The following is a 23,984-nucleotide window of genomic DNA, read 5'->3' as shown; positions in this document are numbered from 1 at the left end:
CTGAGCTGTAATCCCAGCTGTACTACTGACTTGCTGTGTACTATTGGGCAAGTCACTTTAACCTCTCCTTGGCTGTTTCCTCCCTATAAAATCAAGGTGATACTTGCCTCCCTCACAGTGGTGTGTAGACGATTACTGAGTTAAAGATTTGAACAGCACGAGGAAGATGTAAAGTGCTAGATCAGTGCAAAATAGTGTTACTGTTTAAGGATTTTAATTCTGCAAAACTCAGATATAGCTAGAGGTAAACGGACAGTGTAGAAGTGGGACTTCCCATTCGTTGACAGACCATTGATGTGGCACTTTTCATTGCTATGGTGGAAAAACATCATGAAGGTTTCTTTGGTAGTTTTTTAAAAAATTCAGGAGACGACAAATGAAGGAGACTAACCTAGTAATTTAACACTTTCTCAGTCAGAGACTTCGACAATACAGTTTCTCAAGGTACAGAGAGATAAAAGACTCAGATAAATTTTGTTCCCAGCTACATGCTGGCAACTCCCATTCAAGTGAATGAGGGCAATATTTGGGGTAATGATAATGTGGCCCATATAATAATAAAGAATCATAGATTATTAGGGTTGGAAGGGACCTCAGGAGATCATCTAGTCCAACCCCCTGCTCAAAGCAGGACCAATCCCCAAATCCCTAAATGGCCCCCTCAAGGATTGAACTCACAACCCTGAGTTTAGCAGGCCAATGCTCAAACCACTGAGCTATCCCTGCCCCCCGTATGCAGGCTTTGGGAGGAGTAGAACTTATGGTACATCTCCGAGTTAAATAGTCTTTACCTTTCAATTGTTCAGCTACTATGGTTATAGGAAATCACAAAGAATGTTGAAGGTTTTTAAACTAGTATTTAATATTAACTATTGCACAGAAAATGATTGAGACAACAATAAGGTGTTTTTTAAATATTAGATCAATATAATTAGCTTCAGTCAGACTACTTGTGCTTATGTATCTTGTTGAATTGGGCAAGTTTAGAAAGAATTTGAAATATCTCAAAATGTTAGAAACCAGGAAGAACACGCTATTATACTGTAGTGAGTCACATTCCCTAACCATAACAAACTTAATTTTTACCTTCTCACAAAGAAAAATCTCCACCTTTACTGTAGCTCATTTTTCTTCATCCCCATTACAGAAGTGACAGCTAGATATTTGGTATTTATGAACTACTGATAATGTAGATGGTGAGTACTTACAATTGCCTTTCACAAGTTCACCAACAGCTTCAAAATAAACTTATATTACAGCTTGAACTCTGTCTTGCTGAAAAAGATCTTAGTTTTAATATAGTTTTAATTAAGGTCATTTAATATAGCCCTAATTTGTTGGCATGTCTCCAGTCCCCAATCTAGATCCCCAATCCATGAACTCTAACTTCAGAAATAAATTGTGTTATACAGTGAGAAAGATTGATGTTAAAAGTGATGATACTACACTATAATTATGTGAGGAAGCTCCAGGAGTTAATACTATACTTCTGTAATTGTGATCCCCAAATCTTATGCTGCTATTAATGAAATGCTGTGAGTGTCTTATTTTAAAGTAATGCTGCTTACACATGTATAGACAGACATACTAAAACATACCATGGTTTGTTTAGTAGGAGGAATAAAGTCTAGCAATTATTGCGGTCTATATTCAAATGTAATATTAAAATGTGTCTAATGACAGATGACATTTAGTGACCTTAATAAACGGTGTCTGCAGCCAGTGCTTCTTTGTTCCCATGGGTGAATTAACGTAGCCTCCATAGATTTGGGACCTGGGATCAGAGGGGGCCTATGGACCCACAAACTTTGGATCTATGCGGGGACATTACCCAGAAAGTGCTGGAGGTAGCATTGGCTGGGCCAGGAACCAGGTATTTTCCAGGGAAAAGTTTTGATTGGGGAGGTTGAGGAGGAGGGACTTTGGTTGGATCAGATCCAGGTTCCTTTGAGTTTCAGTCAACCTGGTTGTAGCCATTGTCCGTGGGCCATTTTGCAACTGCTTGTCTTTCACCTGACAGTTCCCTGAAACAAATGTTTATCTTTCTGTGGCAGTCCTGGACTGGTGGCCTACTTGGTAACTGCCTGGTTGCCTAGCCCATTTGACCAGACTAGCTAGAGGGAGCACCCCCAGCAGGCGCAGAGAACATACTAAGAGGGCTGAGCTGCCACTGCCTCAGACACTGGCTAGCTGGTGCTGCAGGGCTAAGGAACACTGCTCCACAGCACCATCTAGCCCAGGGCCAGTCATCCTGCAGCTGCTCTGGCTAGCTCTCAGTCGCTCTATTATGTCTCCTCTTTGCCTCCCACCTAGATGAAACCTTCCAAGTATTTTCACTCTCCCCCCAAACCTAAGTCTCTCCCTACCTCTAAATCATTGTCATTGCTCCATCAGTAACAAGAATCTAGAAATCAAGAAATCACAGCGGTTGCCAGATTGGCTAAGGAATCATCCTCGGAATAACCATGTTAGATTTACCTTTGTCATCTGCAGCAGTTTGTTTATCACTGTTGTAATGTCCAGGTATATAATGAAGCTTGTTTACCATAAACACTCTAGAGAACACACATGGAGAGAGAACATTTAAGTTTTTTAGATCAAACAAAAGGCTGTTTTATTTCTATAAGCTTGCGCAATGTGATAAATTTGCAGAATCTCTACCTTGTGTGACAAAGTTCCTCCTCTACCTTGGTGGGTCCTGTGCTTATTGGCAGATTTGCTCACCTCAGTGATTTTCCCCACAGTCTGGATCAACTTCTCCTGTGTCTGATCAGGAGCTGGGAGGTTTGGGGGGAACCCGGGCCCGCCCTCTACTCCGGGTTCCAGCCAGGGCCCTGTGGATTGCAGCTGTCTATAGTGACTCCTGTAACAGCTGCACGACAGCTACAACTCCCTGGGCTACTTCCGCATGGCCTCCTCCAAACACCTTCTTTATCCTCACCACAGGACCTTCCTCCTGGTGTCTGATAACACTTGTACTCCTTAGTCCTCCAGCAGCACACCCTCTCACTCCCAGCTCCTTGTGCCTCTTGCTGCCAGCTCCTCACACGCACTTCCTCTCCTCTGGCTCCCCCCCCCCTGGACTGGAGTGAGCTCCTTTTTAAACCCAGGTGCCCTGATTAGCCTGCCTTGTTTGGCTGCAGGTGTTCTAATCAGCCTGTCTGTCTTAATTGGTTCTAGCAGGTTCCTGATTACTCTAGTGCATCCCCTGCTCTGGTCACTCAGGGAACAGAAAACTACTCATCCAGTGACCAGTATATTTGCCCTCTACCAGACTCCTGTACCCCACTGGTTTGGGTCTGTCACACATGTCATTGGTCAGTTTTCTTTATTTACAATAAGTTATGCAGGTGTTTTTAAAAATCTGTTTTACTTAGGTTCTTATGCCATGCCCATCAACACAAGAACAAGAGCCCAATGGTCCATCTGGTTGGGTATCCAGTCTCTGACAGTGCCCAGTACAAGCTGCTTCGGAGAAAGAAACCTTAGGGAACTAAGCACCAAAAAAGGTCTGTTCTTTTCCCATGGCACTTAGAACATTGGTTATGCTCTAGCTGGTCAATAAGGCATAGCTTTTCAAAATGTTACATGGGAGATGCCATTCTAGTTCTATAGTTGTTTTACAGGATTTGTATGTCTGTCTCTAGGAGCAGGATTGCAGGAGACAATTCTTAACTCCCGGAGACCATTTGCAGCTAAGGATCCCGAGTGGAAGAAGGAATCTATCTGTGGCTCATCAGCCAGTCACAGCAGGTCAGCTTCTTAGGCACCTTAGACTCGCCCCTCCCCTCCTTCTCCGCACCCCTCTTCTCAGCATTTCATTCCTGGCTAGCTTAGGTGGCTGACTTGTGAAAAACCCCTTTTTAAGTGCTTAACTGTCCCCGAGGATTCTACAGGGAGCCACCTAACTTGGGGCTGAACATTCCACTAAGCCATCCAGGGGTTGTGTGTTGGTGCAGTCAGCTGACCAACACCTAAATTCCTTTAAAAATCTGGCCCTGAGTGCCTAAAACATTTATGAAAATGGGACTTAGATGCCTAAATCACTGAGGTGCTTTGGAATACCCTAAATCCTGCTGTGTCTGGCATTGTGAGATTGAATAGTGATCTACTACAAAACCCTGCCAGCCAAGGCAAGATTCTCTACCGCCAGAAGGGACAATGTCAGTGTGTGAATGGGAGTAATGTGAGCTCAGTACATGGTACTGACAGCACTAGCTGCCTGGTATGCTGGAAAGACACCCCTATTAACCAAATGGTAAACTTCTTTCCCTTAGAGACATGGTGCACAGGCCAGCAAGCCTTCCCCCTCACTCTCTCAAAGATCCTGTTCTGCTGCTTGGGTGAGGGAAAGTTGTTCACTACATCTTCTGCCTCCTCCTCTTGGGAACTAGTACAGGAGAAGACAGGCCCCAAATTTGTTACAACATTATGCAAGGAAGGAATATATACATCGTAAAGTCAGAAAACTTTCAATTAATGTTCCAGAACCTACTTCATTTCCAGACCCTGTACTACTCCAGCCCACCCCCTGCATGCAGTCCAAACTCTTCCCCATTGGTACTCCATTCTGATGCATTCTTCACCTATGTGCAGACATATCCCTGCCTGCTCTCCCGCTCTAACACAGATTTAATTTACCCAGGAAGCACCTAGATACTTCCAGGATGGGAACTAGAGAAAAGCGTCAGTTAGAACAAAGTTATATTGGGAATGTAGGGGATGGAGTCCAGAGTTGAAGAAACAACTGCTCATATATGTATGTAGAGTGTTTTGGGCCCATATATTGAGTGACAGGAGGATGCAGGGTGGAGAACAGTCCATGATATGAGGAGCGCAATTATTGTTGTTTTTACAATGAGTAGGGAGAGGGCCTGCATATGCCATGTATGGCAGGTGAGACTCAAGAGCAGCAAAAATTAGGTTGGTGTTACAACTGTATTTGAGAATTCATAACATTTAGGCATTTAAAGTCTCACCTGTAACAACGTAGCATATTTTAGGGTGAAATCCTAGCCCCACTGAAGACAGTGGTAAAACTCCCATTGATTTCAGTGTGGCCAGGATTTCATCCTTAGTTTTTTTGTAAGGCAATATATTTTTACTTTTAACCTGCATAATAAGGGTTTTTTTGCTTGTTTTTTTAAAAGGAACACCACTGTATATATTTTAGATCTTATACTTAGGCCAGTGGTTCCAGACTGGGACCCCTTTTTCATACCACGATCTTGCTCCCATCTAGCTGGGATCCCCCTTCTGACTTAACAATATGGGAAGGCCAAGATGGTTGCAATCTTGTGGCACCTGAGGTCTCAACTCCCTTATCACAAACTCAGACTTTAGGCAATTGCAAAGTTACTGGATGTCTTTCTATACTGTATTTCTGATTAACGACATGAGTCATACACATGTTTTGGCTCTATCAGACAAATACTAGCAGATGTTTGCCATCAGACCCAATATTAATCAGGATAAACAATGACATCACATATTCTCAACAGCTTGCAAAAGCATGCTGCTGTGGCAAACTAAATTTGCTTCCACCAAGAAGTAGGGATGCTGAACCAAAGGAGGCAATTATTTCTTTTTACCTTCAAGTACTTTTTGAGATTTCTTGATGGATGGTTCCTGTTTCTTGTTAGACTTGAATAAGGATTTCATCAAAAATGGGTTTCCATCTTCTAGCATTGTGTAAACTTTAATACGCTAAGATGTGTGAGTGATATCATCAACTGTTCTTCAATACAGCACTACTGCTAATTGCTGTTCTACTAACAGGTCCAGAGACTCTGGTAGAGGACAGGAGCCAAAAAGCAGAAAGGAATAGGGAGAAGCTACAGCCTGCCATCAATTCTTGAATGTAATGCCTGAAATGTGAAAGTTGTCTTCTTCATTAAATGGATAGATAAGCTGTAGTGTATATATACACATGTATCTCTAAGTCTAGATCTAGCTCTGTTTTATAAGTTAAAGAACTAAAAACTGAGTAGCAAGGCAATGATAAAATCCTAGGTTAGGATTCTGATGACATCATAAAGAATATGAGCCCTTGTAGTTTATGATCTCATTAGAAACCCTTGTTGCAGCTATTTACTAGCTGTTCCCATTCCAGGATTGAACATGAAGTGTGACTAGCTTAATCCTGGGTCTTAAACAGAACCTGCCAAATTTGATTAGGTGATCTTTTTATAGGGTATTCTTGATTTCTAAACTCATCCTACTCATTTTCTATAGCGGTCAGGTGTCATTCCAGTTCAGTATGTTCAAATTCCTCTCAGAAGAGATGAAGAATAAGAAAGGCCTAATGTAATAAGCCTCTCCTAGCCTCTAAGAGGAATTTATATTTCCACTCAAAAAACTACATATTGTAGGCTCCAGTAAATAGGAATAAACCTTACTCTGGTGGATGAGGTCTGTTTATCCTGGTAGGAGAGGAGGGTTTGGTTCTGCACCTTGCGGATTCAGCCAGCTCCTTTTTTCCATAACCAGCAGAATATGTTGTTGCACAGTTGGCCTCTCTTTGAGCCTCCCGTCTCCAGGCTTCCCCGGCATGACGTTGGATTTCTTCAAAAGCTTGAGGGGAGAGAGGACTAAAGGGCAAAGCCAATTCAGGAGCTAAGAAGAGATAGCTCATCCTGCAGCTCAGATTCTGAGCAGCAACTTTACCTTACTTTAGAAATTATTTTCCTCTGCTGATGAGTGCTAGAGGTGACCAAGCCTAACTTTAACAAGGTTAAGGAAAGGGAAAGTGCTTTGCTGCTGTTGATAAAAGTTGCTAAGCAACAGGTCATAAAAACCTCTACCAGCACTACAACCAGCAAAAGAAGAAAAAATAATTAGCAAACTACGAACTGGATTTTTGTATATATTTATATACCCACTGGGAGGAAATATTTAGAAATATGACTTATGTTAGGGCACTGTCTATGCGTGCAGTGACAATTTTTTATTCTTATGTGTACTAGCATCACAATCAGTGAAAGGACAGGTCAGCTGAATAGTCTCCCCTTTGGCACTTCCTTTTAATTGTTTATTTTTTCCATAGCAAAAATGCAGAAGGTGGTGGTAAAATAGCAAATAAAGCTATGTAGTAGGAATATATACAGTGACTGATAACAAAAAATAAGGGCCTTAAAGTGAGCTTAAATTACACTTATGTAAATAAGAATAAAGCCTTAGCTAATTACAACAGTATTGCTATAAGGGAAGTATTTACTTTTCAGTGTCAACTAGTGTGTAACACACATTCTAAAGTTTCTCATTTTTGTTACAAGTGAATAGACATCATTTACTCAAACAGCTAAGATCTGTGAGAACTTCAGTCTCTTTCTAGCACGATCATGATTTTTAATCTCCATTTGGTTCCTAAAGGACAAATATTTTCTTCGCAACTGTACCGCTAGGTAAGCTGAAACAAGGACTAAATAGGTGTGGAGACTGAAATAACCTTCAATCTTTAATGTAGTCCATGCAGCCCAGAACTGAAGCATGTTCACAGTAAACTACATCAGTCTGTAAGTGTTGGCAATCAGGCATCTTTCACAAATACTAGAGTCCTATTTAAAAACAAACAAACAAAAACCAACCACCACCATAAACAGAAATTTTCATATTTGGTTACACAACATTCCCTTGTTTTAGGCTACTGGGCATGTCATGTTTCTCCTTATTTGTCTTTTTCTTCCTATTTGTTGTTTAGCATGATCTTAAATTGTAAAGGTAACAAGGAACATTTTAGGTATAGTGTGTTTCTGCTCTAAAATGTTATTTTCAGTTGTTTACAACTTTTTTCTTATCTAAAAGAAGTCATCAACTTTTTAAAGGAACTAGGAACATGATTTAAAAATATTTTTGCAACGTCTTTTGAATTGTAGATTTAGAATCTGAACATTGGGCAGGGACAGAGTTGTCTACCTGTTGGTAGTTTGGTGAAAATTGGCTGTGAACTGTCAAAGCTATAAAGGTTTAAAAACATACTTTGTGCCTGCACTCTGATTTTAAACATGCTCATGTAGCAGTCTGCCCCTGTTCTATCAGCATTGCACATACATCCTATGTGAAGGTGCATAGGAAAAAGGCAGGGCTTCTCCCTCACTGAGTGCTCGTGTGTGTAAAAGCGTTGTTCTGCTGCCTAGCAAATAGTGGCACATCATGTTCAATTGTATTTTTACAAAAAATAGTTTATTATTCATTATTTATATTACAGTAATACGCAGATGCCCCAACTGAGATCATAGCCCCATTGCACAAAAAGATCAGAAAGTCTGCAACATGCTTCATAATGGACTGATAGGTGTTATTTGAGACATGGTATGAGACATAATACTGAATTATAATGTATTTGCTAAAGAGGCTGGAGTTAAAGTTATACATTCACACTCAATTTTGTAATTTCCTGATTTAAGTGATTGCTTTGCCAATTTTTTGTATGAAATCCATTATCCAGCTATCTGCTAGGGAAAATATGTATCCAAGGAAAAGTATTGCTATCAGAGTCTTAAACTATGTGAAGAGCTATTTCTTATTCCTAAAACTGGAAAAAACAGAAAAGGGGTGATACAGATTTTTTCTGAATATCCATGAAAAATAGAATAAAAAATGTGGCATTATGGAGAAAACTGAGGAAGTGATCATGTTTACTGCAGTGTGGAGGGAGCTGATACCATAGCAAGAGTTGGCTAGTGTTTAAAAGCAAACATTAGGAAGGGAGTTCTCCAAGGTTAAAAAAATAATTTCATTTACATACAGTAGCCTCAGCAAAAAGGAAACGAGTCAGTGCAGCTTGTAGTGCTACACAAATAAGAAACATACAAGAAGAGAAGACTTATTAAAGGCTGAGGAGCATGTAAAACAGGAGGTAATAAATTTACAAAAGCAACAATTTTGACAATGAAGCAGCCAACCAAGCATGGGTCACTTGGCCCTATCGTTGAAAACAAAGATTAGAGATGAAAAGAATAATCCATGCTAGGAGAAGGGGATTGAATTTGCTGAGGGCACTTCAGCTGCAGCTTCCTTTTAGCAGGTTTGACTTTTTAAGTAGAATAGTTTCAGATTTTCCCAGGAGATGGAAAATGGAAGCCCTTGAGCACTCGAACAAGACGTCAAAAGGGTAAAGTTTTGTTTGAATAGATTAGCATTGATGAACTCCACTATTTTTCATCACATAGATGGTCTAGAAAAATATTGAGAAAACCACTCTAAATGCTGTTCTCATCGCTTTCTAGATCAAGCCAGTTTCCAACAAAGTTACATAGCGTATTAGTCCATCCACAAGGTAGGTGCCCTCAGCCAGCCTGAAATTTAGATTTTAATTTTGTAAGTATGTACATAATCACAAGTGTGATCAAAACAGCATATTTAGTACATGAACAGTGTATGTTAGAGATGAACCCAAAGAATGAAGTTCAGCTGCAAACTTCACTGCATTTCAGGGGGTTTAAAGCCCTGGCTTTTGATCTGGGGCATGCTCTAGCTGATGCAGCTTCCTCTCACATGGGTGCAACTGAGCATTATACTGTGACCAATGATGATGTCATAGTAAAGCACTTGTGTTTCTGCCCTCCTCCTCCTCTCAGACTTAGCATGGGTACATCTAGACTGGAGCTGGAAGGTACAATTTCCAGCTCCAGTAGACATACTCATGCTAACTCTGATAGAGCTTACATGCTACAAATAGTAGCAATGGCATGAGCAGTAGTAGGGGTTAGCCACCTAAATACATACCTAGGGTTTCTGACAGGATCATACAGAAGGCAGCTAGCTGTTGTGCCCTGGATATGTCTAGCACATTAGCTTGAGCAGAGCTACTGTGAAGATGTCTACTCAAGCTGGAAATTAAGCTCTAGCTCCAGTGTAGATGTTCATTCTTAGGCAGTGGTAACTTAATTTCATGTGTTGCCAGCAGTGGTTTAAGCATCATTTTACACACGTACAGTCAAACTACATTAGTGGTTTGCACCAGTATAACTAAAATCAGTTACGTGAGTGCAAGTTTTCTCCATACAGAAACTGCTTTTCACCCCTCACCTGCCAAACCATGGTTGTCCTGCTGTTCAGTACTATAATACATCCCTGAAAATGTACTTCAGTACAGATTACTCACATGCACATTTGCAGGATGGGGTCCTTCCATCCAATTTTATCTTTTTTTTTTTTTAAACCATAATGAAGTGTACAGGAAAATAAGGCAACAGCTGTCAGAGAACTAACTTTAATCCTGATAATAAGAATTAAAGTAGCACGAGTTAGACAAAGAAGAAGAATCCTTGTTAGATAAGGATAAAAAAACTCCTAGGGTCTTCAAAAGCTAAAGGTAACTTTTCTGATGTATTACGATTTAGCTAGAAGTTAAAAAAAAAAATCTGAAGATCTAGAGAAATATAGATGCAAAATCAAGTTTGCCAGGGAAGCTAAGAAAACAAATATCACAGCTTTTAACATAATTCAGGAATTCAATTTACCTATGCAAGATACGAAGAATTCTTCATAGAACTCCAATTGTTTTATTGCTTTTCTGCAGTTGCCAAAATTGCCATTTTTTTCCTGTAATAATACATTTCTGCCAAATAGACCATGTTTTCCAAATAATATTTTAGAAGATTCTCCAATTCATTATTAAAGTATATCAAAATGTACATATAGCTCCTGAATAGTCGAAGTATTTAAGTTGAATTTAACAGGAGAGTCATTTTGTTTAGAAACTGAAGCTCTTTCATCCAGCCAAATGGCCTTAAACCACTATAGACAAAGTTGTGTTTTTTAATATAGTTAATTATAAAGATAGCCATTTCCATAACTAAAGAAACTCTGATGCGGCTTCCACTTGAAGTCTTTTATCATTAGCTATATTAAAGAAAAGATACCTAATGTAACTTCACCTTTTGTTTTAAAAAATTTCTATTCAGGAGGCACTAGTAGGGTGTTTCCTTGGATAAATATAGCTCCCAGGCGGGGCTGCTTCAATGCTATATTTGTTTGCAACACAAAGAACAGGTTCTGCTTAGGTGATTATGCAGCACCCAACGCTTTTGCTGTCACTCACAGTGAGGAGATCGGCAATGATCCATGCTGGTAACAGCTCCCCTTGCAGCATCTACTGCTATATCAGAGCTGAAATCTGTAGCATGGACACAATCTAATTGTGGCCCTAACTGTGCTTAAACCACAGTAGGCTCCAGCAGCAGTAAACTGTGTTATACCATAGCCATGTTTAAACAATTATTTTTGGTGTGTAAATGAGACTTTGGAGACTCATCCTTTAATGTGCTTACTGCTGTAAGTGTTGACTGAATCAGGTTTTTGGTAAGTTATACTGATAGGTCATGTATGCACTGTAAAATTTAACAGTCATGTAAACAGATGACCCCTCCAGTAAAAGACATTTAGGTGAGCCCAAGAGCAGTTTTAGTTACACCTATCCTTGTTTTGTGTGGGGTGTTTGTTGGTAAATATAACAGGACAAGTGCTGAAATATCTGGAACACAAGCAAACAAATAACTAGCTTACTGTACCACAAAGTTATTTTGTTTTAATAATTTCTATTACAATCTCATTAAAAGCTTTAAAACAACCACCATCCTTAACTATGCTGTACTCAAATAAGAGTTTTAGAAGCGTACATTTTTCTTTTTGAATATAATCTATGGTAGTCCCAGAAACTAGCTTTGTTCCTCATGTGTATTATCTTTGCCTGAGTCAGAAAATAAATTTAGTCTAGGGCTACATTCAGGTATGCTGCAGTAATAAAGATCTGAAGCCATGCTTCGGAAAATTTTATTTAATGTTTAAATAATTTGTGCAAATTGATCAATGACACAGTAGAACATGGTATCTTAAGATCTGTCTTTGAATGCTTTCAGTAATAGGTCTGCTGCCAGCCCTGGAGCCAAGACACCACTGAGAACCTTTTCTTCTAAAAGTGGAATCTTATCCCTCACTGCTAAATGACTCCGAAAATGGTCCAGCATATTTTCTTGGATTAGATTCCACATCCACACTTTCTGCTGTTTCCGTCGTTTGGTGATCAACTCACCACTTGTAAGCATGAGATCATGAAATTCTGTCATCTTATCCCACATATCTGAAATGCCTTCTCCAGTTTTAGCAGACATGCGCATTACCTGTTGGATTAAGGAGGACATTTTAAAAGAAACTAAGTGGGTTGGGGAGGGTTCTGCGTCAGCTAGATTCTATTAAAATCACAAGTTCCAATCCTAGTAAGGCAAACTCATCCTTAAGTGCTACTGTAAACTCCTCCCCTCCCGACCCCCACAGCTTATGTTGTGTCCTTCTGACAAGACTTGAAAACCAAGCTTCTGCCACCTCCAAAACGATATTCTCATTTTATACTACTTGTGACAAAGAGGGTTTGCCTAAGTATTCTTGAACAAAGTTCCCCCCCGTACTGTCTGATGGCTTACACCCAAGCAGTTGCTGCAGTTCAGTAATATAATTTGTATAAGGTTTTAGGATCCTATCAAATTAAAGGTAAAATATACAATATTACTACTTAAATGGAAAGTCAATTGGATATTTACATAACCACATTTAGAGCCAGTACAGCATTAATATGAAACCCTGCATAGTTTCAATATTATAGTAAGAACAGTATTAACTTCCCTTTGTACCCTGGAAGAGTGATTGTAGGCTAGAAAGCAAACATCCAAGCCATTTGAAACAAGTTCTAAAACCAGCCCAGTTAGAGAAGTGTTTTTATTCAATATTCAGCCAAAAACCCCACACCTCTCCAATTTTTTTTCTTTTACTATTAACACTTGCCAGAGACGCCTGGTCTGTTAAACGTGTATAGAGAGCTTTCACACAAGGTAATAAAATCTCTAGAAATAGGTATTGTAATGATGCTCACTCTGTAATATGGTAATACTCTTAACTCTACTCCTGTATATTTTCTTTAAAAACTTAGGCTTGCTGTTGTAAGAATTGTTTTGCTGCTGATATTTACAGGGCAAGGATTTGTAAACTCTTTAACATTTCCTACATAAAAAAGGATGTCTCTCTATAGCATCTAGATCTAAACTTATGCTCAGCAATGCTGAGGGGAGAGAGTGGCTTCTGCCAGTTGATATAAATCTCAAGTCACCTGTCAGCCTTCTTGCTTTGTGTTTATATGGAGCAGAACTGAACTAGACAGGGAAAGGCTACATTCCCTACTAAAATTTATGGGGTAAAGATTTCAGCTCTGTGTAAATTGCTCTGCCACTTGAACAAATTCATCACTAGACACTGCAAAGCACAAATGTATGTGCCACCTATGTAAATATGTTAAAAGCAGTCAATACAGTCATAAAAAAAGCAATAGAAGGGCACATTCAGGTCAGTTTGCATAACTTCCTGGTTTTTGTTTCAAAGGGATAAGCCAGAGGGCTGAAAAATCTGATCAGGAAGCAAAATAGCAGTTGTCCTGCCTTCTGCAGTGACATCCAATCACTAATTGGGTTTCACATGACTGGAAGTTGAAGCACTGTGAGGGAGAATGGGTACAGAAAACCATGACCAAGCCTCAGGCAGTCCAGCTGGATCAAACTGTCTGACAGTCCATTTTATCCAGCATTCAAGGAGCCTCATTATATATATATAAAAAGCATTTTACTACTGTCTCTTCACCTCAATTATAAATTCTAATTATTTGTATTGCAGTACCACCTAAAGGCTAACAGGATCAGGGACCCATTGTGCTAGGTGCTGTACACACACACGAAGACAAGGTCGTTGCACTAAAATCCCATAAGACATCACAAGTGGGTATAACCAGGAGGAAAAAAATATGGATCATAGTAGTTACATAGATTAGTATGGTTTACAGCAAGATGGTTCCCAAACTTCTTAAAAATGTATAGAAATTTTTACAAATCAGCAAGCCCCACTAACCCTCGGGTCTACCCATTATCAGTTTGCTGTAGGCATCATAGTAAACGTGAGTTTTGAGGAAGGATTTGGAGGAGAGAGAGAGTAATGCCTTTCCAAACTAGTTCAGGGAGGGTACCCAATAAATAAGGGATGTGTGAAAGAAGCAGCACAGATGTTTCAGGCACAAGTGGGGCAGGAGAGACGTTTACGTAAATGTCCAGGTGGTTAATATGTAGTTAGGATGAAGTTAGGTCCTGTAACCTACACACCACCTCTTCTGAAATAAAGAGAAGAAAATTGTGAAAACATACAAACCTTTGGTCTCCAAACCTTAGAGCGCTTGCGAAGTAGTTTCATAGCACTAACATATTCTGCTTGTATCCGCCGCGCAGGCACAACTAAATCCCCATCAGCTTTAGTTATAGCAACTAGATCTGCCATCTCAATTATACCCCGTTTAATACCCTGAATGGAACAAGGAAAAGGGAAAAAAATGAATGCTTAGAAAAACTGTGTTAATGCTCAGTCATAAAACCTGGATAAACTAATGAGGCTTGTTTGTTGCATTATCTTACCCCCTGACTTTCTTCTTAATCTTTAGGCACCAGGAATTTCCTAATATTAGAAATGTCCGAGGTTTCATTAGTAGTTAGGCAGTTATGATGACTCTCTGAACCATTAATTCACATATTTATTCCTCTACCATGAAAAACTAACATCCTTCATGTATGTGTAGCATAGGTTGGCATATATTACCTGAAAGGAGCATAACTGAGTTTGCTAAACTAATCAGTTATTACACAACTGATTGTTGTTGCATGTACCTATACTAGCATTCAAAATGAGAAAAAGTTAATCATATCTAATGAGTAACATGGATCATAAGAGACTGGTCAGAACCAAAACTTTAAATCCTAACACCTGTAACATTTGGGAAAATTCTGATCCAAGTTTTGTGGGTCAAGTTGGTAAGATTCTGACTTCAGCGGGAGAAGAGCTAGGACAACACCAAGCACTAATACTTGATTACTCAGACTTAATGCACACACATATTCCAAATTCAGACTTATATTTTAGGTCACAATTAACATTTCAAAAAGATAAATACCTGTAACTCATCTCCTCCTGCTGGTGGTAGCAGCAAAACAAACATATCAACCATATCAGCAACTGCAAACTCTGATTGCCCCACACCTGAAAAATTGAAACCAGAATTGACCTTTCACAGCCATTCTAACGACAGTACTAAGAAGAGGTCCCACTGTGGCTCCCTCTCTTTCTGGGCTGAACAAAGTTGGATATAATGAAGGTCAGTATGAAATCTAGTTTTAGAAAATTCTCTCTCAGAACTTACAAGGCTTAAAGACATAACAGTAAGGCCTCATTGGGTGAAGTCAACACACACTTATGAAAGGAATGGACCAAATGGAACAGAAAAGATGAAGTACCAAAAATAGACAAAGAAGAAGAAAAGCTGCAAGAGGAAATATGCATCATTAGTGCTATAAGTTGGCCTGGACAGTACAGTGGGGTGCAAGTGCTAAATTTTGGATTTTTACATTTAAATCACATACCTACTGTTTCCACAAGAATGATGTCATAGCCTCCTCCCTCACATAGCAGAATAGCTTCATTTGTGGTCCTAGTCACACCTCCTAACGTTCCCCTGGTTGGAGATGGCCTGATGTAAGCATTCATGTCCCTTGACAACTCAGTCATCCGTGTTTTATCACCCAAGAGTGAGCCTTAAACATTTAACAATTTCAAAAAGGGCAAGTAGTCAGTTATTTTCAACAGTCAGTAACAGGTGCAGGTGAATCTCTCTGCTGAAGAATCAAATGAGAATTTCTCAGTGTTGTGTGCTACGAAGTTCCTGTGTGGCTCTTTTAGCTTGCAAGATGTGAGAATATCACAGAAGCATAACAGCAAGTTACTGCAGCCCACTGTCCCTAAACTCAGAGGGCTTCCTCTATGCCAGCACGGACTCTGCAAGTCCCAAACCCCTTTGTGTGACCTGAGCACAGCTGCATCAGCAAGCTCTTACCTATCTATTATCCCTCCCTGAGAACAAAGTCTCATCTCCCATTCCATAGCAAATGCCCAAAGATAAGCAGTGTCCTCTCAAGAAGAAACTCTCCTATAGTCAATTTTTATTTGAATTTAATGAGAATGTATTGGTATGACAAGTGTTGCTAAAGTTTAAAAGGAGACAAACCCTCTCAGTCCTTCTCTTTGTTCCTTATCCTGACCCCTTTCTCTGGTGACCTATAAGTCTTTGTCTCCACTACACATTCAAGGAATAGTCCTTCTAGCCACAACTAATTGCAGTTGTTATTCATAGTTAACCTGTAACATCTGTAACATCTCCATGTAGTAGAATTATAACAAGTTTCAAGAGGATAGATATACAGATACAGCCATATATGACAAAAGGATTAAAATCTTAGTTACTGCTGGTTAGGTCCCAGGTAAGTTTTCTAAATCAAGCTTAGTCAGCATTGCCCCATAGAACATAAATTTTGGGAGGGGTAGGGTTTTGCAGATGAAAGCAACATGGGTTTGGAGAGCCTGATACTGAAGAGCAGGTGGCCAACAAAAGTTAGTCAAGTTCAGTGACATTGCAACATCACCATGACTTACTACACAGAAGAGTCTATCTTGGAACCAAGATAGTCCCACAGAAATTAAACAATTTGTTCCCATCCAAGGATGATAGTGTATTTTTCCAAGATCCAAGGCAAAGCAGGAATTTTTGGGGGGAGGGGCGGTGGAGGAGGACTGAGTTGCAAGTGTATTCTGATGGCCTCTAAATGAAGAGATTTGGCATCACTTTCAGTCTACATTGCAAAGTTTTAACGACAACAGTACTGATCACAGAAAAGGAAGTTTTCCCTTTCCCCTTACAATACCAAGAAAGTAATTTCACACAGGAGAGAGAGAGAGAGACACACACACTATACAAGGCCACCAGAAGACAGCACAAGTTTGGGGACCTCACAAAACTGGGACTATTATGCCTACTTCCATAGCACACCAAAAATGACTAAAAAGCAATATATAGTTCATTAACGTAACTTTATAGGATAAAATTTCAACCACACACACCAGAAGCTCCAGATATTGTCAAGATTAAATGCTAGAGAGCTGACAAAAAACTTAAGATATACTCACCACCACTTGTGCTAGAGGACGGATCCACAGCCAGCACAGACACTTTGTGTCCCCTCTCTGTAAGCATTTTCCCAAAGCATTCTATAAATGTTGATTTCCCGGCACCAGGGGGACCAGACAATCCTAAGTAGTAGAGGGACAAAAAACTCTAGTTTAATGAAATAGGCAACAGACTCTACTGATCTTTCCTTCTTAATGCTCTTCACGTTATGAACTAATCCCCAACACATTCTTTTGACAATAATGTGAAGGAAATAATTTGTCTTAAAAATATTTTTAAGAAAAATAGTATGAGACCTTATTCCAGTTATTTACTACAAAATCTGAGGCCTGTCACTGCTAGTAAATTAACCCTCTTCTTTTGCAAACACCCCCATCTCCACACAAAACCCCCTACTAGAAGAGTGGGGTTTTTTAAATTTATATTTGTTTGAAAAAGTAACTTCCCCCTTTTCCGCCTCCAGATATATCACAAAATGCAACCAATTGCTACAATTAATCACCTTCATAAACCACATACTACTGGTGGATTTCATCTTCCTGTTAAGGCAACTAGAATTACATGTTAATATTGAATTGTCTAATGAAGTATCAGAGGGGTAGTCACGTTATTCACCCATGAAAGCTTATGCTCCAATAGGTCTGTTAGTCTATAAGGTGCCACAAGACTCTTTGCTGCTTTTGTCTAATGAAGAAATCCAAACCTTCTCATTTTGGATTTGCAGTGTATTATATCAGTCTACTCTGGAGGGGATCATTCACTTCTCTAACACTTATTCATTTTGCCCATAGCAACATAAGATTGATTTCTTTAACCTCTTCTCCCCTCCCCAAACAGAGGTTTCTCCATATTGGTTTGCACTGCAGAACTTTAAAAATGCAACATGTCAAATCTACAATTTTCAGAAATCATTCAGTATTTAAAGTTGCTGTTTCAGATAAGTAGATGGGTGACTTGCATGCTAACTTAAGACAACTAAACTAGGACTGGCCTGTTGCTTTGGGGATTGTGCTCTTCACTAACTTTAAGATGCCATGCTCCAGTTCTTGCTTCTTTTGGGCATACATATGCATAAGGCAATTGTGCACTACACCACTCTACAGCGATCCTTCCAGTTGATATTGAAGCATCTGATAGATTGTAAAGGGAATGTCACCCACCTCTCCTCAGCTATAAGGTAGGTTGCTTTAAGGTAGGGCCTTTACTAATGATAAAACAATTGAAACAATTTTTTTCTCCTTTTTTGAGGGAAACACATGCACCTCAAGAAAAAAGATTTGGCAATGCTCGTCTAAACTTTGAATAGCTGGTGCAGCTATGCCTTCTAGCTCCCCTCCCTCTCCCCCCCCTCCCCCGCCCATTCTTCAGCTCAACAAAACTAACCCTATCATCCATGAGAAATTCCCCTTTATTCTCCCCAGAAATTGAGGGGTCATTTTTAAAGTCTCCCCAAGAGTATTTTCCAGCATTGTGGAGAAACTTTTCTTATGAGCAATACAAGTGACTCAAAGATGGTTACAAACTATTAATAACCCAATGATTTCTGACTATACTCCATATTTGCTTTAAAATGCTAAATATCGGAAACAAGAGGTGATATCATTATAAGATCACAACAGTTACTGGACAGACAAAAGAGGACTGACCCACTCTAAAGGCTAGTGGTTTTCCTTTATTTAACTTTTCTTGTTCTCTGTGGTAGGATAATACCTTCTGAATGAGCACCTGGGCTATCTCCTTTTTCCTGCTCTGAGTTGATTCTACAAGAGTAATGGCCTCTGCCAAGCAGGCTCTGTGTCCTTGGATTAATCCACTATAAAGTCTGTCTACAAGTCTCTGTTCCTTGTCACAAAGTCCCTGTGTTTGTTGGTCTACGGTTGCTTGATAGCAAATCCCTCTTTTCAAATCACTTGCTGGCAACATCCACTTTGTACAATACAAGCATACTGAATTAAAAGACTGAATATATGGAAATAATGATCCCGGAGTGAAATTTGAGTGGAAGCTTTTGAAAGAAATCCTTCTAAGAAAACGGTAGTGAGGGAATCTTAGCAGCAATGACAATGTGTTCATCTTGTCTGGAATCAGAGAGTATCAGTGGTATCTGTTCAACTGTGTTTGCAGCCAGCCTAAGAGGAGAGAAAAAAAAACCACTTTAGTTTCTTCAAAATACCTCTAAATATTGAAATTAACAGATGTAGATGATCAATCTTTTCAGTCAAATCATTACATTTTACTTTATCCACACCTGTGTCCATAACATGTACAAAGGAGATTTGCACATAAAATAGTTGTGTTAAGTACTCTCTCTAAAAGATGGCATTTCATTCTTGTTGGAGAAATATCACCATGTGAAACCTCCCATTAGGTGGATTTAGGAAGACACACATTTGTTCATTTTTAAAGCTGAAGTTAATAAACTAAACCATTTGTTTAAAAAGTTTGTACTCTAGCTATAGGGAGAAAAAAAATCTTGAGAGCCAGAAAGCTTTTTTTAACAAAAAACAAGAAAAAAGTTCTCCTCAGCAGGTAAGAAAGCTCTCATGCACATTCTCCTTCTGTGCTCTTGGCACAACACACCTTCTGTTTATCCAACAGTTTCCTCAGGTCTGTTCTGCTCTGAAGCCCATAACAAAATCAAATAAAACAACCCTCTGGAGTTTAACTTTTGTACCTCTTCTCCAGAAGTAGATGTAGTTAGATGCACTAAATAAATGTGGGGAACTTGGAAATAATTTGATAACTTTGAGGATTTAAGATGGAGCCTTTTAGATCTCATCTACATGAAGGTTATTTTCAGGGGTGGGGGAGAAGGCGGAGGGGGAAGGTCCCATAATTGCACTCTCATAGACAAGTTGCCAGAAGCACACCACCACCTACTCAGGTTTAGACACTGGTTAAAATGTTGGCAACCACCTGCTGCATCTATACTACTGCTCCACTCAGTGGAGCTATGCCAAAATTAGCAATGATGGGAACTGTCTCAGACAGAAGTCTAGAAATAGCCTTGCAATGCAGAAGACATTCCATTCTATAATCCTATTTTCACTTCCCTGTAAATTTCACAAGCAGTATATTCCTAGAGCCCTGCAAATCTGCAGTATCCCCAGACCATGTTTGCAGATTCCCGATCAGATGTGTATCCGCATAGGGCTCCACACACATCTACAGTCAGTGAGTTTCAGCAAACAGGCTCCCCCTGCATAGAACTGTATTAATTTTAAACTACCTATATGCCTTTTCCAAGGCACCTGAGTTGTCTTTTAACTGAGCTACTGTAACTCTAGTAGCTTCAGACTAAATTAGTTGCATTAGCAATAAGATTTGACTACACTCCATAGCATGCACACTTACTTTATACAATGTATTTATTATGTATTCTGCTTATTTTTACTGCAGCAAATCTTCATTAAAAAACCCATAGACAAAACTGTACAACTAGTTCACTGTGATTGGGAAACACGTTGACCAGAGTTTTCAAATCTATGGGACTAAAGTTAGACTCCTGAATCAATATTTAGGCATCTAAGCAAAGTAGCCCTTATTCTGAGGGACTGAGCATCTGACATTCTCATTGACTTAAATGGAAGCTGGTTTGCTCAACATTTCTGAAAAATCAGGCCACTTCTATTTAGAGGCTTACAGCCCAGGTCTTGCAATGACATCTGTGCAGGTGGATCTCTGAACTCGCACAGATGTCATTGCAAAATCAGGGCCTTGACATGGATTTAGGAACCTAACTTTTGGGCAGACAAATTCAAACATGGTGGCCATTCTGAATTCCTGGATTCTGCAAAACATCCAGTTAACAGATGACATAAGGAAACTGAATCACAAAGTGACCATTGTTCACTTATTTTGACAATGGAAATTTAGAAAATAAGAACATGGGAATGGCCAATCTGCGTCAAACCAATGGTCCATCTAGCCCAGTATCCTGTCTTCTGACAGCAGCCAATGCCAGGTACTTCCAAGCAAATGAACAGGACAGGGCAATCACCAAGTGATCTATCCCATCATTCAGTCCCAGCATCTGGCAGTCAGAGGCTTTGGGAAACCCAGAGCATGAGGTTGCATCCCTGACCACCTTGGCTAACAGCCACTGATGGATCTGTCCTCCATGAACTTATCTAATTCTTTTTTGAACCCCGTTATAGTTTTGGCCTTCACAATATCCCCGGCAATGAGTTCCACAGGTTGACTGTGCATTGTGTGAAAAAATACTTCCTTGTGTTTTAAACCTAATTTTGTTGAGTGACCCTGGGTCTTGTGTTATGTGAAGAGTTAAACAGAACTTCTTTATTCACTTTCTCCACACCATTCATGATTTTATAAACCTCCATCATATCCCCCATTAGTCCCTTCTCTGAGCTGAATAGTCCCAGTCTTTTTAATCTCTCCTCATATGGAAGCTGTTACATAATCTTAATCATTTTTGTTGCCCTTCTCTGTACCTTTGCCAACTCTAATATTTTTAGATGGGGTGACCAGAACTGCACGCAGAACCAGACCTGTGGTGTACCATGGATTTATATAGTGGTATTATGATATCTATCCCTTTCCCAATTATTCCTAACATTCCGTTAGCTTTTTTGACTTCCAGTGCACATTGAGTGCATATTTTCAGAGATTTATCCACGACTCCACAATCTCTTTTTTGAGTGGTAACAGCTAATTTATACTCTATTTTGTATGATAGGTAGGATTATGTTTTCTAATATGCATTACTTCGCATTTATCAAAACTGAATTCCAGCTGCCACTTTGTTGCCCAGGCACCCAGTATCGTGAGATCCTTTTGTAACTCTCTGCAGTCTGCTTTGGACTTAACTATCATGAGTAACTGTATATCACCAGCAAACTTTGCTGTATCACTGTTCACCTCTTTACGAGATCACTTATGAATATGTTGAACAGCACTGGTCCATGTTCAGATCCCTGTGGGACACCGCTATTTACTTCCTGCCATTCAGAAAACTGACTGTTTACTCCTACTCTTTGTTTCCTGTATTTTAACCATGACCCATGAGAGGACCTTCCCTCTTATCCCACGACTGCTTACTTTGCTTAAAGAGTCTTTGGTAAAGAACCTTGTCAAAGGCTTTCTGAAAATCCAAGTACACTATATAACCCTTGTCCACATTTGTTGATCCCCTCAAATAATTCTAGTAAATTAATGAAGCATGATTTCCCTTACAAAAGCCATGCTGAACATGATTTGTTTGGGAAGAGTCATCTATGTGCCTGATAATTCTGTTCTTCATTATAATTGCAATTTGCTTGGTAGTGAAGTTGGTCTTACTGGCCTGTAATTGCCAGGACCGCGTCTGGAGCCTTTTCTAAAAATTGGCAACACATTCATAAGGATACAATTCTGTCAGAGGTCACGGATGCATATTGCTGAGACCTCCATGACTTTTTCAGGGGCAAGGATGAAGCAGCTAGCGGCCCAGGACTGCTGGAGCAGTGGCCCCAGGATGGAGCAACAGCCAAGGTTGGGTCAGCCCGCTCTGGGATTGAAGCAGAAGCCAGTCAGGGTTGGGTCAGCCCCCTGGTTCCAGAGCAGAGGCCACCAGAGCAGTCCTAGGGCACTGGAGCAACAACCAAGGGTCAGCCCCAGGGTTGCTGGCAGGGTGACCCCCCAGACCAGCAACCCCAGGGGTGAGGCAGTGGCGGGGGCTAGGTCAGCCCCCTGGGGGCTGGAGCAGCAGTAGTCAGCTCCTACCACAGGAGCAGTGGCAGGACTGGAGCTCTGACTATTTCTGTCCTCCACCCAGCCCCCTCAGTATTTTCAGTAAAAGTCAGGGTCATGGGATTCTTTGAATTTTTGTTGATTGCCCATGACCCGTCCCTGACTTTACTAAAAATATCTGTGACAGAATCTTAACCTTACTCATTAGCAATCCTCCAGTCATCCGGTACAGAGGCCAATTTAAGTGATAAGTTACATATCACAGTTAGTAGTTCTGCATTTCAAATGGGAGTTCCTTCGGAGCTCCTGGGTGAATCCCATCTGGCGCTGGGGACTTACTACTGTTGAATTCATCAGTTTGTTCCATAACTGAATAATGGTTCCACCATTTATCAATTCCACTCCCACCCCCCACCCCCATCACATTCAGAGATCTCTGCTCCCTCCGCGCTCACAGGGTCAGAACATGGCTTGTAAAAGTATCATTATTTGCACAACCACAGCGCCTAGGAGCCCGCTGCACTCGCGCGCTGCGCAACACAAGGATGGTAAAGAACCACTGCTCTACAGGGGGCTACTTGTGTAGCCACGCCCATTAGTTACACAGGTGTGAACAATGACGTGTGTAACGCACTACACACCTCAGCCACCAGCCTAGGTCAATCCCAATGCGCCACTCTACACAGGCCCCCGGCGCCCGCTGCACTTCCTCTCGACAGCCCCCACACCATGCACACAGCCCCACGTGTCCCTCCCCACCACCCACACAGCCCCCCTCCCCGCCCGACTGCCCCCACACCACGCACACAGCCCCGCGCCCCTCCCTCCCGACTGCCCCACACCACGCACACAGCCCCCTGCGCCCCTCCCCACCACCCACAGCCCCCTCCCCACCCGCCCCCTCACCACGCACACTGCCCCCCGTGCCTCCTTCCCACCGCCCCCACACCACGCACACAGCCCCCGCGCCCCTCCCCACCACACACAGCCCCGTCCCCTCCCGACCGCCCCACACCACGCACACAGCCCCCGCGCCCCTACCCACCACACACCCAGCCCCCGTCCCCTCCCGACCGCCCCGCACCACGCACACAGCCCCCCGCGCATCACCCACGGACCCCTCCCCTCCCCTGGCTCAGCCCTAGCCCTACCCTACCCAACCCGCCCAGCAGCAGGTTCCGGCTCCTCCCCGCCTCTCGGCAAGGCCGAGCGCGACATCCGGGGCAAAGGACACGGCGGGGGAGGGGAGGGG

General features: G+C 41.0%; 2 protein-coding genes and 1 long non-coding RNA gene across 8 annotated transcripts in view; 1 reads left to right on the top strand and 2 right to left on the bottom strand.

Annotated features, from left to right (window-relative positions):
* The window catches only part of C5H4orf51 (chromosome 5 C4orf51 homolog), a 21,480-nt gene extending 14,655 nt beyond the window's left edge, over positions 1 to 6,825 (bottom strand). The window contains exons 1-2 of the mRNA XM_039540987.1: positions 6,399 to 6,825; positions 2,479 to 2,555 (exon numbers count right to left, since the gene is read on the bottom strand). Coding sequence (XP_039396921.1) covers positions 2,479 to 2,555; positions 6,399 to 6,634 — 313 coding nt within the window. The 5' untranslated portion in view covers positions 6,635 to 6,825. The remainder of the gene's footprint in view (positions 1 to 2,478; positions 2,556 to 6,398) is intronic.
* LOC120406322 lies at positions 6,081 to 11,997 on the top strand. The gene is made up of 4 exons (XR_005599221.1): positions 6,081 to 6,177; positions 8,207 to 8,310; positions 9,228 to 9,277; positions 11,862 to 11,997. It is a non-coding gene; the product is annotated as an uncharacterized LOC120406322 (long non-coding RNA).
* On the bottom strand, positions 10,147 to 23,984 carry MMAA (metabolism of cobalamin associated A). Of its 6 annotated transcripts, none has more exons than XM_039540981.1 (7): positions 23,894 to 23,984; positions 18,688 to 19,170; positions 17,041 to 17,163; positions 15,444 to 15,614; positions 14,978 to 15,063; positions 14,185 to 14,334; positions 10,147 to 12,122 (listed from the first exon to the last, which is right to left on the bottom strand). In XM_039540981.1, exons 2-7 carry the CDS (start codon positions 19,112 to 19,114, stop codon positions 11,835 to 11,837), a joined length of 1,245 nt encoding a protein of 414 aa, XP_039396915.1. In that variant the 5' UTR covers positions 19,115 to 19,170; positions 23,894 to 23,984; the 3' UTR covers positions 10,147 to 11,834. The 6 variants fall into 6 exon arrangements, with proteins under 6 accessions (XP_039396915.1, XP_039396916.1, XP_039396914.1 ...); XM_039540982.1 differs by lacking the exon at positions 23,894 to 23,984 and adding an exon at positions 23,374 to 23,476; XM_039540980.1 differs by lacking the exon at positions 23,894 to 23,984 and adding an exon at positions 19,622 to 21,026.

The sequence above is a fragment of the Mauremys reevesii genome, linkage group 5 (genome assembly GCF_016161935.1).
Source record: "Mauremys reevesii isolate NIE-2019 linkage group 5, ASM1616193v1, whole genome shotgun sequence".
Taxonomy (NCBI): Eukaryota; Metazoa; Chordata; order Testudines; family Geoemydidae; genus Mauremys; species Mauremys reevesii.
Note: the sequence above shows the minus strand (reverse complement) of the source record. Positions and strands in the feature narration are given on the sequence as shown.